This window comes from Phacochoerus africanus, chromosome 6 (assembly GCF_016906955.1).
Source record: "Phacochoerus africanus isolate WHEZ1 chromosome 6, ROS_Pafr_v1, whole genome shotgun sequence".
NCBI classification, from domain to species: domain Eukaryota; kingdom Metazoa; phylum Chordata; class Mammalia; order Artiodactyla; family Suidae; genus Phacochoerus; species Phacochoerus africanus.
The window spans coordinates 62,810,860-62,824,224 of NC_062549.1; the positions used below are offsets into that span (position 1 = coordinate 62,810,860).

The 13,365-nt window shown below is 42.8% G+C and overlaps 1 protein-coding gene across 1 annotated transcript in view; it reads right to left on the reverse strand.

Moving 5' to 3' along the window:
- Positions 1-1,123: 1,123 nt before the first annotated feature.
- The window catches only part of RDH10 (retinol dehydrogenase 10), a 29,183-nt gene continuing 16,941 nt past the window's right edge, over positions 1,124-13,365 (reverse strand). Inside the window, exons 3-6 of the mRNA XM_047783752.1 lie at positions 5,405-5,503; positions 3,788-3,933; positions 1,505-1,636; positions 1,124-1,416 (exon numbers count right to left, since the gene is read on the reverse strand). Coding sequence (XP_047639708.1) covers positions 1,293-1,416; positions 1,505-1,636; positions 3,788-3,933; positions 5,405-5,503 — 501 coding nt within the window. The 3' untranslated portion in view covers positions 1,124-1,292. The remainder of the gene's footprint in view (positions 1,417-1,504; positions 1,637-3,787; positions 3,934-5,404; positions 5,504-13,365) is intronic.

Genomic DNA, 13,365 nt, shown 5'->3' on the forward strand with positions numbered 1-13,365 from the left:
TCTACAATGTGAATAAAACTTTCAAAGGAATCTTTACACCCTTCCTTCCATACGTACTCCACAGTAGAAGATTTTTTTTTCCCCCCTAGCTGACCATAGTTGGCACAAAAATGGGGATGTTTTTAAATGCAAAAGTTCCCAGCTTTAGAAACTGTTTCTTTGCAGAGCTGCTATGTATTCTAGATCAGAGTCCAACTGAAGAAATGAAACACAGCAACTTCCTGAGGAAAGGGCACTTTCTGTATGCAGCAAAATTCATAGGTAGAAAAACGTATGAACTTTTCTTTTGGATATATAGATCTCCAGAGGATTAGATGCTTAAGGAAAGATTTCAGAGATAAAGTTTATTTTTGTCTTTTTTTTTTTCCCCTCTTTTTAGAGCCGCTCCCACAGCATATGGAGGTTCCCAGGTTAGGGGTCCAATCGGAGCTGTAGCTGCTGGCCTATGCCACAGCCACAGCAATGAGGGATCTGAGCTGCGTCTGTGACCTACACTACAGCTCACGGCAATGCCAGATCCTTAACCCACTGAGCGAGGGATTGAACCCTCGTCCTCATGGATACTAGTTGTGTTCGTTAACCACTGAGCCACGGTGGGAACTCCAGAAATAAAGTTTAAAATTCCACTAACACTTTAGTCATTATGACTTTAACAAAGAGACCTGATCACCGTTACTGTAACAAGCAGACATCGTTTACTTTATATTGATGGAGATTTCCAAATGCCTTTTTAAAAGAGCTGTACATACAAACATCGTGAAAGAGCCACATAGGCTTTGCAAAACTGAAACTTAGAAAACATGAGAAAATATAGCACTATCAGTCCTTGAAGTTGTAAGAGTGCCAACTGGCTAGAGATTAATTACAAGAATTAATAAACTCTATGGGAATTAAGACAAACCAAACACATGAAATACACTGTTGTTATTGTCTCAAGGCATCCTGCTCATTCAAAAACAAAAAAAAAACAAAAAAACAAACAAAAAAAACCCCACCATGGTAGCCTGGAGACACACAGCGCTTGTCTAAAAGACTGACTGGTTTTAGGGTTTTGTCTGGAAAGAACCCTGTTGGCAGCATCTTAAGCTCACTTTTGCTGATCGTTTTCTAAGTACTCTAGTCTGTTAATTTACACTTTATTATTATTTTTTAAAAAGTTGATTAAAAAAAAAAGAGAAAGTCGATGCAGATTTAGAATCCAGAGAACATCAGTCATGCTGATGTCGGTCGGACTGAGATATCTTAGTCGTCTTCCAGTAGATCGTCTTCCATATTCCATACAAAAATGAGCCTCAGATGCCGTTTTTTGCTTCGTTATTGTTTGTGGCTTGTTTCCTTTGAGCGATGAAGGGGTACATACACTTGTCCGCTCCTAGGAACCGATACATGCACACGACTGCTTCGAAAGGCAGGATGCTGCAAAAGGAGAGGTCACAGTCAGCCAACGTGAAATGTCACGTGTCCGCGTAGTTATGGGACGGGTGTGGGGAGCCCCCTCACTCACCTCTTCATGAAAGTCACGATGTACATGAGGCGAGGGGTACAGATCATGGGCTGGTCGGTGAGGATGGCCTTCATGGCCTGCTTCACACAGTAATCGGGCTTCAGAGGGGGCAGAAAAGGCTCAATTTCTTTCCTGAGAGTGACACATTCAAAAGATGAAATTAAGAATTAACACAAAATCTGGAGTTCCCGCCAGGGCGCAGTGTGTTGGGAATCTGACTGTAGTGGCTCAGGTCATAGCCACAACTATGGCTCGGATTCAACTGCTGGCCCGGGAGCTTCTATATGCCTCGGGTGCGGCCATGAAATTAAAAGAAAAAAAGTTTCTGGAAATACACATCAAAACATGAAGGCTGATGTTATCTAAGTGACAAGACCTGGGGTCTGTTTTGTTTGCTTCATTGTGTCTTTTCTGTATTTTTCAAACTGTCCTACTATGAACACTTTTTTTTTTTTTTAATTTCCTCATCTGGAAAACCAGTTTCATTTATTTAATTATTATTATTATTATTTTTTGGCTGCACCCATGGCATGTGAAAGTTCTCAGGCCAGGGATAGAACCTATGCCACAGTAGTGACCTGAACCGTTGCAGTACCAGTGCTGGGTTCTTAACCTGCTGAGCCACAGAGGAACTCCAAAAACAAACAAAAAAGTAGAATTGGTCTGCCTTCCTATAACATGAGAAAGGTATATTTTCAAAATGCCTTGAAATTTGGAATGTATTTCAAATTATTATTATTTTTTTCATTCAACTGAAAAAGGAGTATCTGGCATCACAAACAAGATGCCCAAACTTTATTTATTTTTTTATTTTTATTTATATTTATTTATTTATTTTTGTCTTTTTAGGGCCACACCCATGGGCTATGGAGGTTCCCAGGCTAGTAGTCGAATTGGAGCTGTAGCTGCCGGCCTACACCACAGCTCACGGCAACACGGGATCCTTAACCCACTGAGCAAGGCCAGGGATCAAACCTGCAACCTCAAGGTTCCTAGTCAGGTTCGTTAACCACTGAGCCACATCAGGAACTCCAAGATGCCCAAACTTTAATATTAAGCGTAGTTCAAACAATGGTATGTAAACACTGATAGAACCTTCTGAGTGAAATAAAGTCAGTTGTGTGCCTTCCCAAATGCCTGGGTAGGGAAAACAATGACATTTTCTCTGGGGAGGGGGGGTGGTCTCTGAAATGAAGTGCATAGAGACAGCCTACCTTCCGCTGAATCCATCCAGTTACATGTTGAAATAACTTAGTATAATTTATTCCTTTCACTTTTCATTGTCCCCCTACAGCTCTGGACAACTGCCGTGATGCTAAATAGGAAACAGAGGCCCTCAGACCCTCAGTGACTGGTTCCTAAGTTCACAAGAGGGAAAAAAACCACACACACACCCACACCCACACACACACACACACACACCTATACGGGAAAAGAGGCAAGGCCAGGTCTGATCCTGGTCCAGACCTGGAGTCAGCCCCAAATGGAAGTGGCTCAAATCACTTCCACCTCCTTCACGGTGTGATCGGGTTCAGACTGTGTCAAGATCGGCCCTGACCCACAGGGAACTGGTTCGGTTATCTTGCTTTGCCTTTCAAATTCATCCAAGCAAAGATGTCGCAGTAAGCATGTCTTTGCAAGTGTCTCCTTAATGAGTCATGGCTTTGTTTATTCTGCTCAAGTCAGATGTGAACTGACATGGCTATTCTCACATGCCTCCTTTCAAAGTGCGTGGGTATTTTCTTTCATTCTTAGTAAACCTAAACGTTTCTTTCCCTTCTGTCTGAGTGAATCTGGTTATATACACTCTCTGCAAAAAGGAAGTTCCCAAATCTGGAGTGTCACGTTCAGGGGTCTTTTCAGAAGAACAGCCGTCCTTTCCTGTTGCGGCGGTGACATTGTTTTGTATCCAAACCAAAGTTGCATTTATGTACTAACACTAATATTAAAGAAAGAAAATCACTCCTGAAGAGAAAGCTTCTAGGCAAAGTCCTGGATATCTGTCTTCTCCCTGAAGGTGTGGAGAGGCCATTGCCTACGGATACTTCTAGGCCGACTTCTGCAAGCTAATACCAAGCCCCTGCTCATCAATCATACACGCCTCAACTTTCACAAACTCTGACAGATGAAACCTACAAGCTAACTGTCAAATGATGGCTACTGAAGTACAAGGCTGATTACTGCCGGAGATCTGAATGATCCCACACTCCCCCACGCCCCAAAAGGAAAAGGTGATTTTTTTAAAACAGCCTCTTGTCAGTGTGAAGGCAGGTTCTTACTGACCTGATACGGCAGCCTCGGAACATGCCGGTGTCGACGAGGTAAGGGCAAACCAGCGTTGTTTTAATTCCATCCTTTTCTGCAGCCTTTAACTCATGGCTCAGGGACTCATGAAAACCCACGACTCCAAACTTACTGGCGCAGTAATCCTGAGGCGGAGGGGAGAGAGCGGAAATACTCCGTTCGCGCACACATTCCGGACCCAAACCAAGCTTCCCTGGTCCTGTTCCTCTGGTTATGTGTTTGATACAAAAGGTTACAGGTGACTAAGCAAAGAAAAGGAGGGCTCTTTCAAAAACAGCCAGTTGATGTGGTTCCGCGCAGAAATAACATTTTCAAAGCAACAGCAGAAACAGATGAACATTTTTGCCACATCAACCAAGTATCATATTACTCTGGGGAAGTTACCGCAAAGGATTCCATGAAAGCTAACAAGCTGGAGCTAAAAAATGAACAGAGGTTCACTCTGAAGTGTCTGGAAAATTTACAAACGCTCTCTTGTTCAGTAAAGGAGACTGAAAAAACAGTTTGTTTAAATTAATGCCAAGAGAACAAAGGTGGGTCTAGCTTGGGTTATAAGCTGTTATGATCTGTTTTTCTTTTTGGGGCCAAGCGAAAATGGAAATGATTACAATACCTTACAAACTTAAACTAGAACTTAACCTAAGGACTCATGATATAGAGAGAAAGTCCTTCTCCACTATCCAACTTTCTTATTATTTTTATTTTCTCCTTTTTAGGGCTGCACCTGTGGCACATGGAAGTTCCTGGGCTAAGGGTCCAATCAGAGCTGCAGCTAAGGCCTACGCCACAGCCACAGCAACACAGGATCTGAGCTGCATCTATGACATATGGCACAGCTTGTGGCAACACTGGATCCTTAATCCACTGAGCAAGGCCAGGGATCAAACCCACATCCTCACAGACACTATATTGGGTTCTTAATCCACTGAGCCACAATGGGAACTCCTCCACTCCCCAACTTTAAATTCAGGAATGGAAATGCAGAATGTAGAAGCCACCTCTCCTACATCCTTGTGCATGCTTGCCTGGGTTGCTGTTCTCCATTCTACACTGCAGGCACCCATGGGGCAAATAGCATGGGACATGCACAGACATGCTTTCTAACTTGACTATGGTGAAGAGCAGGGTCTAATAGCTCAGCTCTACAATCTCACAAGGCAGACACCTCACATCTGCCCTAACCATCTCTTCTGATGAGCCAGATGTGATGAGCACACTTTTGGCAAGCTGACCACAACAGAATGTCAACCTTTGGCCTCATTTATCTGTTCCCCATGGCACTGCCACTGCCCCCACAGTTTCATCTTGACCCCATCAGCAGCATCGAGCAAAACTGCTAATGAAAAGGCCCACCTATTTCTTTTGCTGCTGCCGAGGCTGCTTTGTCAAACCAGTATGAGTGATTTGGGGGCAGAAGAATACAGTTTCAGCAGCTGGCCCTGGGTTAGTGGGGAACACTCCACCAACAGCACACAGGTAGCAGGCTTTCCTGGGCTTTCCTGACTCTACAGACAGCAGGTATCCGTCCTAGGAGTTCGGTATATTCGTCATGGGATAAACCCCTTGAACTAAGGAAATGCTTCATATCTGACAAACCTCAACTCCAGCCGTGCTGAACAGTCCCAAGGAACTTGCAACTGTCACAATATGACCATGATTAATCTCCAGCATGGTGGGAAGAAAAGCCTTAGTGGTCTGAAAGAAAAGAGAGTGTCAAGCTTTAGAATGGACGTTATGGGCTTCACCTAAATCCCAAGATCATGCAACAAAGTTTTACTCACATAAGGTTACATTTCCCAATTTGTTTTGGAATATTTTGTTTCTCAAAAAGAGAAGATCCTTTAAGCGCCCGGTTAACTTAGCACCGTATCATTGGCATGGCAGGCCTATTATAAGCCATGACCAATGAGACTGTAACACAAGAGCTTTTGGGGACGATGTCCAGAGATGAAAAGAAAGCCATTAGTAGAGGGCTCTTTATCACCTTTCAAGTGATAGTTACCTGCTAATCTAAACGACTCTTGGGTCAGAGATCTTTTCATGCTCATGACACTTAAGCCATGTCACGGTCTCTGAGGGACCTCCCACCTACCCACGAGTAGGAGCCGCTGTGATGTTTACCTTATGGCTATGTCTACACAGCGACAGACCCATGAAGGAAGATATATTCCAGCACATCTTCCAGCATCCAAAGCTGTACTATCAAAGCATACCAACAGGAGGTAAAGTATTTTAGATGCAAAAAAAAAAGAGGGTAAAAGTATCATTTTAATGAAAAATGGGTCCTAACGCTAACTCTGCCTTGATGACAATTTATAGAGCTCTGAATGTCCACACTCCACTGTGGGGTTTACCAGGGGAGTGATTTTCCCACAGAGGCAGGTGACTGGCCGCTTGGGGGCAGAGGTCCCAGGGTAGAGGAACCAGAGGCAGCACTGATTTCTTTTCCCTTCCTTTCCTTTTTGTTCATTCGTTCCTTCCTTCCTTCCCTCCCTCCCTCTTTCCCTCCTTCCTGTCTTTTTTAGGGCCAGACCTGGGGCATACGGAAGTTACCAGGCTAGGAGTTAAAATCGGAGCTACAGCTGCTGGCCTACCCCACAGCCACAGCAACACCAATCCAAACTGGCATTGACCTACACCACAGCTCACAGCAACACTGGATCCTTAACCCACCGAGAGAGGCCAGGGATAGGACCCAGGTCCTCTTGGATACTAGTTGGGTTCGTTATCGCTGCGCCACAATGGGAACTCCTGGCACTGATTTCTTATTCATTAAATTCTCTTTTCCCTTGAGCTACTTTGCCTTCAAGATGCAAGGCTGTATTTTACCAAAAATTACTTCAAATTGCTTAAGAGGATCTATTAACTACTCTACCAGGCTCCCAACAGTTTTATAACCTGCTTCTTAAAAGAAAGCAACAAAGAGCAATCTGTCTACTGTTGAGTTAATATCCCACTGCCAACACAGCTTCCCATGATTTATGAAGTTAAAAAAACCCAAAAGACTATGCAGTGGACTTTAAAAAAAAAAAAAAAAGAGTTGCATTCTCTTCTCAGAAGATTTCCCAGCTAAGGAATTGCTGAATTTTTGCATACATATTTGACTTGGTTTGATAACTTGTTTGCATGTACAAGATCACAAATAGTCATTCCGTTGATGTGGAAGATTTTCCGTGATGCTTGCAGTTGCCAGATGAATCTTTGCGAAACACCCCAAGGTCTCCCCCAGTCAGACTCTTGATCACCACGTAAGCCCCCCACTCCCACCCCTGCCACTCATATTCACCTGTCTGGGCCTCCTGCTGTTACCACATCACACTTGTTCTCACCTGTAAGGCTATACCCGTCTACTCTCCTCTCCTCTGACAGTCTACCCCAATGCCCTCCTCTTAATTCAAAGTGCAATAATAATCATTTACTTCCACAGCCTCTCAAGCTTTTAAAAGTGCTTTATGCTAATTATAGCACCTCCCAATAATTCTCTAGCTCAAAGGTGGTTAGGGTGTTAACCACCTTTGATAGAGAATTAATTTATCTAATATTATTCTGTTCACTTTGACTTTATCCATATTTCCTTAAGACATATAATCAGTATCACTCGCTATATCATGCAGTTACATGTTCTGTGTTTTTTTTTTGTTTTTTGTTTTGATTTTTAGGGTCGCACCCTTGGCATATGGAAGTCCCCAGGCTAGGGGTCGAATCAGAGCTACAACTTCCAGCCTACATCACAGCCACACCAATACCAGATCTGAGCCATGTCTGCGACCTACACCACAGCTCACAGCCACATTGGACCCTTGACCCACTGACTGAGGTCAGGGATCGAACCTGCATCCTCATGGATCCTAGTTGGGCTCATTAACCGCTGAGCCATGAAGGGAACTCCTGTGGTGTTTTTATTTTATTTTTTGCCAACCACACCTGGAAACTTTAGGCTTTATGTTTTAGCCTTGGACATTGTATCACAGAATTCCAAAAAAGTCCCTGCTGTATAGCACAGGGAACTGTACCTAGTCTCTTGAGTAAGACTCTGATGGAAAATGGAAAAAAAAAAAAGGGGGGGTATGTATGGGTAACTGGGTCACTGTTCTGAACAGGGGAAATGGAAGGAGCATTGTCAATCAACTATACTTTAATTTTTAATTAAAAACAACAAAGTAACATCACAAAGGAGTTTATCTATTCCAATCTAAACTAGAAAGCAATCCCATCCTCAATTAATCATGCCTATACATCTTCTTTTAGTATCAGATTATAATTAGTTGTTCCTAGATTAGCTAAAAAGTGCAAAATTTAGTTGTGAGGTTATCCAGAGATCAATTCTAAGTGTTAAAAGTTTGCCGAGTCTTGGAAAAGAGGAATAGATTTAGTATGAAGGTCCTATTTTTAAAGAGAAGGGCTTAATATTAAATCCTAAGAAGTTACACACAATGTAGAATTATCAGTAAGAATTTGCTGTTTGGTTACTGGACACATCAAAATCCCTGACCCTGCTCACTCCCAGCCAATGTCCATGCTAACTCTACCTGATCAGATACCAGTGGGCTGGCTCTGATTACTTCCATATTCAAGTTCCACACCAGTGCCCGCAGGTGTGCAATGGCTGAGCCAGATCCCCAGCACATGTGCAGGTAGGTGATGGAAGACGATCAAGTTCCTCACTCTTTGTAAGTTGAATTGCTTGCAAGGTTCTGAAACGGACTGATGATGCCCACTCCTGCTTTGGTGCAATTAACTTACTCATTCAACAAGTATTTCTTGAATAGCTACTACATGCAGGTCCTGTATTATGATCTGGCCAAGTGGTGATGGGGAACATTGGCGCAGGTCCCGTTTCTGTTTCTAAGCAGATTTTATATTCACCAGCACCCAAGTGGGTTCAATCTGTACATTAGATACAAAGCAGTTCTGGTTAATCCTTCACAAAAGCAGGGTACTATCGCTGCATGGTCTAAAAAGTGTGATTTGGGCCTGCTCCCGCATCCTAGCCCCCAAAATAGTTTGGAGGGACATTTAAGCTACCAGTTTTGCATTTAAAGGAAAAGAGAAAAATAAAAAAAGAATCTAAATATGGCTCTGTGACCAAAGTCTTTTTCAATTGTGGGTCGTAAAGATATTTTTCCAGGGAAATGGGATTCACTTTAAGTAGCTAGTAAAGTGTGACACACTTTAATAGGAAGCTTTAAGAGGGAGGGGTTGATTTTTTTTTTTAAGGTCAAAGTTTTTTTTATAAAATATGTGATTTCTCTGCCTCATGAGGGACAAACGGACCTTCTGTATAAATGAAATCCAGTGTGTCATTGCAGTTCCTACATTCTAAGACAAAAGCCTATGTTCTTTATTTAGAAGGGCTCACTTACAGGTCTAATACTACAATCTACAGCTACTGACAATGTCGGGAACCACCAACACGGTGCTGAGCAGACTGGGAAGGGGGGTAAGCTAGCCAGGGGCGCAGGCGGGCGGGCAGCTGGGGAACCCAGGCTAGTGGTGGCCACTCAGCTTCTACTAGGTAGCAGGTGAAGGCAGACTGGGGTAAGGGCATGCCCGCCACAACTGCTCAGGTTTCTTTTTAAACCCAAGAGTACAGGGCTCCTTTTTAAACCCAAGAGTACAGGGCTCGGGCTGGAGCCTGATCCACATGACTGAGCACCGAGGCTGTTAATCATTTCCTTTGCTGCCTGAGTGGAGGTGAGCAATTACGGCTTCTTGATTCTTTCCACAACCCAGCTCCGGCCTGGCATCCGGGGCATATAACCAAATCAATTGTGATCAACGCTAAGTCTATCCCCGAGTTTACGAGAAAAATGCTGTACCCAGGTGGCGGGAAAGCATCACCTTCTGGGGAACCTTCCCGAGGAACCAGACTAGTTTTCTTTTCCAACTCCTCTTGCCCTCAACGTCTGGTAGATGACATCTGAGATAGCACAGCATATCCCGTCCCTGACACAGTCTGACAGCACAAAGACATCTGGCACTTTGTGATGAATTATTAATGTGCACAAATATTGTAGCGCATACACGATGGGGACCAGCAGAAGGTGAAGTGCTAGTTGCCATGACACCAGTCAGTTCAAGCTCAGGTTCGTGATCTTTAACTCTGTCTCAGAGGCGTTAGAAGAACTTAAAGAGCAAATCTGTGGCGCACACCCAACAGGCTTGAGTGTAAATTCCTGCATGTGCCGCCAGCGGTGAATCTGAGGGGGGCAGCCGGAGACCCTGATGAAGGCCAGGACCACTGTGTCATCTCAATGCAAGGACGAATCATGGAGATCAGGCGTTACCAGCTAGTGAAGGGATCCCTAAAGGAAGAGCTGGCTGGTCCCAGGACTGGTTGGCAAGGTCAGCTACACGCTTATCCTCAGCCAGAGAACTGCACTCAGTCGCTATGTCTGAGAAACAGAGGAGATTGTCCAGTTCATCAGCAGGAAAATAGGGTTGACTCTTGATCTGGGGGGTTAGGTCTCAAAGTCAGTAACCAGTCTGTGCCAATTCATATGTTCCGTGAGAGAATTTAGAGTTGAATGGGACCTAGGGATTATTTTATCTGCAGGAAAGAAAACTCTTAATAACTTGTGATGATATTAAAAAAATCTTTTTTAATTGTATGGAAAAAAAACTATTACATTTAAAATGGAAAAGCAATGAGATCCTACTGTATAGCACAGGGAACATATCCAGTATCTTGGGATAGAACAAGATGGGAGGATAATATAAGAAAAGGAATATATATATATATATATAAACTGGGTCACTTGGTTGTACAGCAGAAATTGGCACAACATTGTAAATCAACTATACCTTAATAAAAAAAAATTGTGTAAAAATGTGTGTTGATAGCTCTTTGATTATCTGTGATTCATTTTATCACAAGGCTCTAATGCCATAATCTGCCACCAGCTGACAGGGTCACTATGTGATGAAAAAGGTTAAAAAAAAAAAAGAAAGAAAGAAAAAGGACACTCAAATGGACACCGACATTCCTATGAAACACATCTCACAAGTTTAATATCTCATAGCTCCTCCGGGTTCCTCTTCAAAGCTCTGAGCACTTTGAAAGATAACTGTAAAGGTCATATTTAGAATATAAACAAGAACTTCTTAAACAGAAGTGTGACTGGACAGAGACATGACATGTCATATCTTGAGAAATCTTTGAATGTCAGGTTTACGCCAAATTAACTCCCAACAGTTCCAAGCCTCCAGATCATTCTTGGTGCTCTTAATGACAGGCTGCAATGCAGAGCCCGCAGCTGCACTGTCAGGACAAATTAGCCCAAAGTTAAACAAAGGAGAATGTGAAGAAATGCGGTATCCGGTGAAGTCTGACTTTTGAAATTCCGAGATTGATGACACCTTAAAGGTGTATGTAAAACACTCAGAATATGTTTACCATATTCGCAAGCAATTCAAGGCTAATAGATACTAAGGGAAAAGCAAAATTAATTTCTCACAGTGGGAAAAGCCCTCGGACTCTATTTCTGGGCAACTGCATGACTGGCCTGCAGTCCATTCAAAAAAAGGCATCTTTTTAAAAGATTCATTTTGAAGTGTTTCTCTCTCATTTGAATGTCTAAGAAACAGAGAAAACTTTCACTTCTAAAGAAGACCAAATATCCTATGACAATGGGAAAAAGGATTAACATCATCAGCACACGTATAGTACGGTTTTCTGATCTATGTTTAAGGTTTTTTTTTAAGGTTTTTATTTTTTCTATTATAGTGGATTTATCTCATTCCGTCAATTTCTGCTGTATGTTTAAGGGTGTTCAGAATCTCCAAATAACAGTAATATTATGGGAAAACATACAATCAAGACAAAAAGACTCCTCTGGACAACACTGAACCAGACATCCTTATGGTACCCCCTCCAAATGGTTCAACAACACTCCTTGGTGTTTTGCTGCTTCTGTCTGGACTGCTGATCTTTATCAGCATCACAAAGGAACATACTGCTTATTTACAAGACTGAAATGACATCTGGTGGCACTCTGCTCTGGAAATTCAGTCACTGCTCCTGGAAAACTATGATTCAATAGTACAAAACTTTCTGAAGGCGCTGAAAAGATCGTGAACTGGGTTTAAAAGGCTATTTAATAGGAGAAGTCATTACTGTGTTCAAAGACTGAAGACGGGTGACATACCCTCCCACTCACATGGGAAAGGAACCCGTGGCTAAATAAATGCCCTTAATTCTGTAGATTTACAGGTATCTGCTTCATCAATGTACTGACCATCCAGCTTCCCAAGTTTCGCTTGGGCCATGAAAAGTGTTACTGGAAATTTTTCATTACAAAACTGTCTTCCCCGGGAAGTAAAACCCGAATCTGTCTTTGTTGGCAGTATACTGACTTTAAATACTTTAGCTGCAGTTGATAGCACACATTCTGAAATTCATGTAATTCGATGACGGCTTTCTTTTTTCCTTTCCAATCCGGGTGGGTTTGCAGAGACAAGAAGGTCTCCTGACAGACTGTGCAATAAATAGGGCCCCAAGACCAAAGCCTAGAACGATGTGCCGATTTAACAAAATGTTCGTCAAAATCTTGGTCTGCCTGACATGAAATGTTTTCTCTTTAACCATAGAGGAAACCCTAAAGAACATGTCATAGTCATCAAACTCATACTGATGTTACATCCGTCCTTTCTGTTACTATTTTGAGGCCACAGGGACTTGTTTAACATTTGGCGGCATCGGCGGTTAATACTTAACACGCACACACAAGGATACCCCTACAGTTGCCCTGCACTCAAGAAGCTAATAAAAGAGCTAGGCTTTTCAAATGAACACCTAGATGATGACACCATTAGTTATTCAGCAAAAATAAATGCTTCATTAACTTGCCTTCCTGCTGTTAAAGCACAGGATGAATCTACCCCGAGGCGGTGACTCAGATATCAACGTTCCCTTGAGCTTTATAGAGGCTGCTGTGCAGAAATGCCAGAGAGGAAGGAACTTAAAACTCAGTCTGCCTGGAAAGTACGCTGGCCTTTAGAGTCCAGAAACCACGTGGTCCCGACCGTCAATCACTTCACCTTCCTTGTTACCTGACCTCTCTTGGCTTAACTCAAGGGTGAGACAAAAGGAGATCGCCAAGGTGTCTCAGCTTGAAGATGTTACAACACACATCCAGTAATTCTTTCTTCCATTTCAACCACGCATTCGATACACAAGTCACAACACTGAGATCTTACTTGCCTAAGACTCTCGTAAATGACTCAATAAGGTATCAACTCCATTAGTGCAGTTGCCAGCATCTGGTGAGTAGTAAAAATATCTATTCATTAAACATTTATATGTTGTCATGGCTGTGCCTTTTCAAAGAATGTAACTTGAATCCCGGCCCTTGTCATATTAAGAAAATATTGACAAGTTATCTGCGAAAAAAACCTTTTTTTTTTTTTTCCTGCCTTTGAGTTCATGGAAGCTCAACGTGTTAGAAGAAACTATGAAAGCTGAACACTGGTTCTAAAATGCTCTTTTCCCTGCTCCTCCCCCGGCTGAGTCCTAGATGATCAAAGGAGCGTTCCCCCAGCTCCCTCCAGCTAGGGGG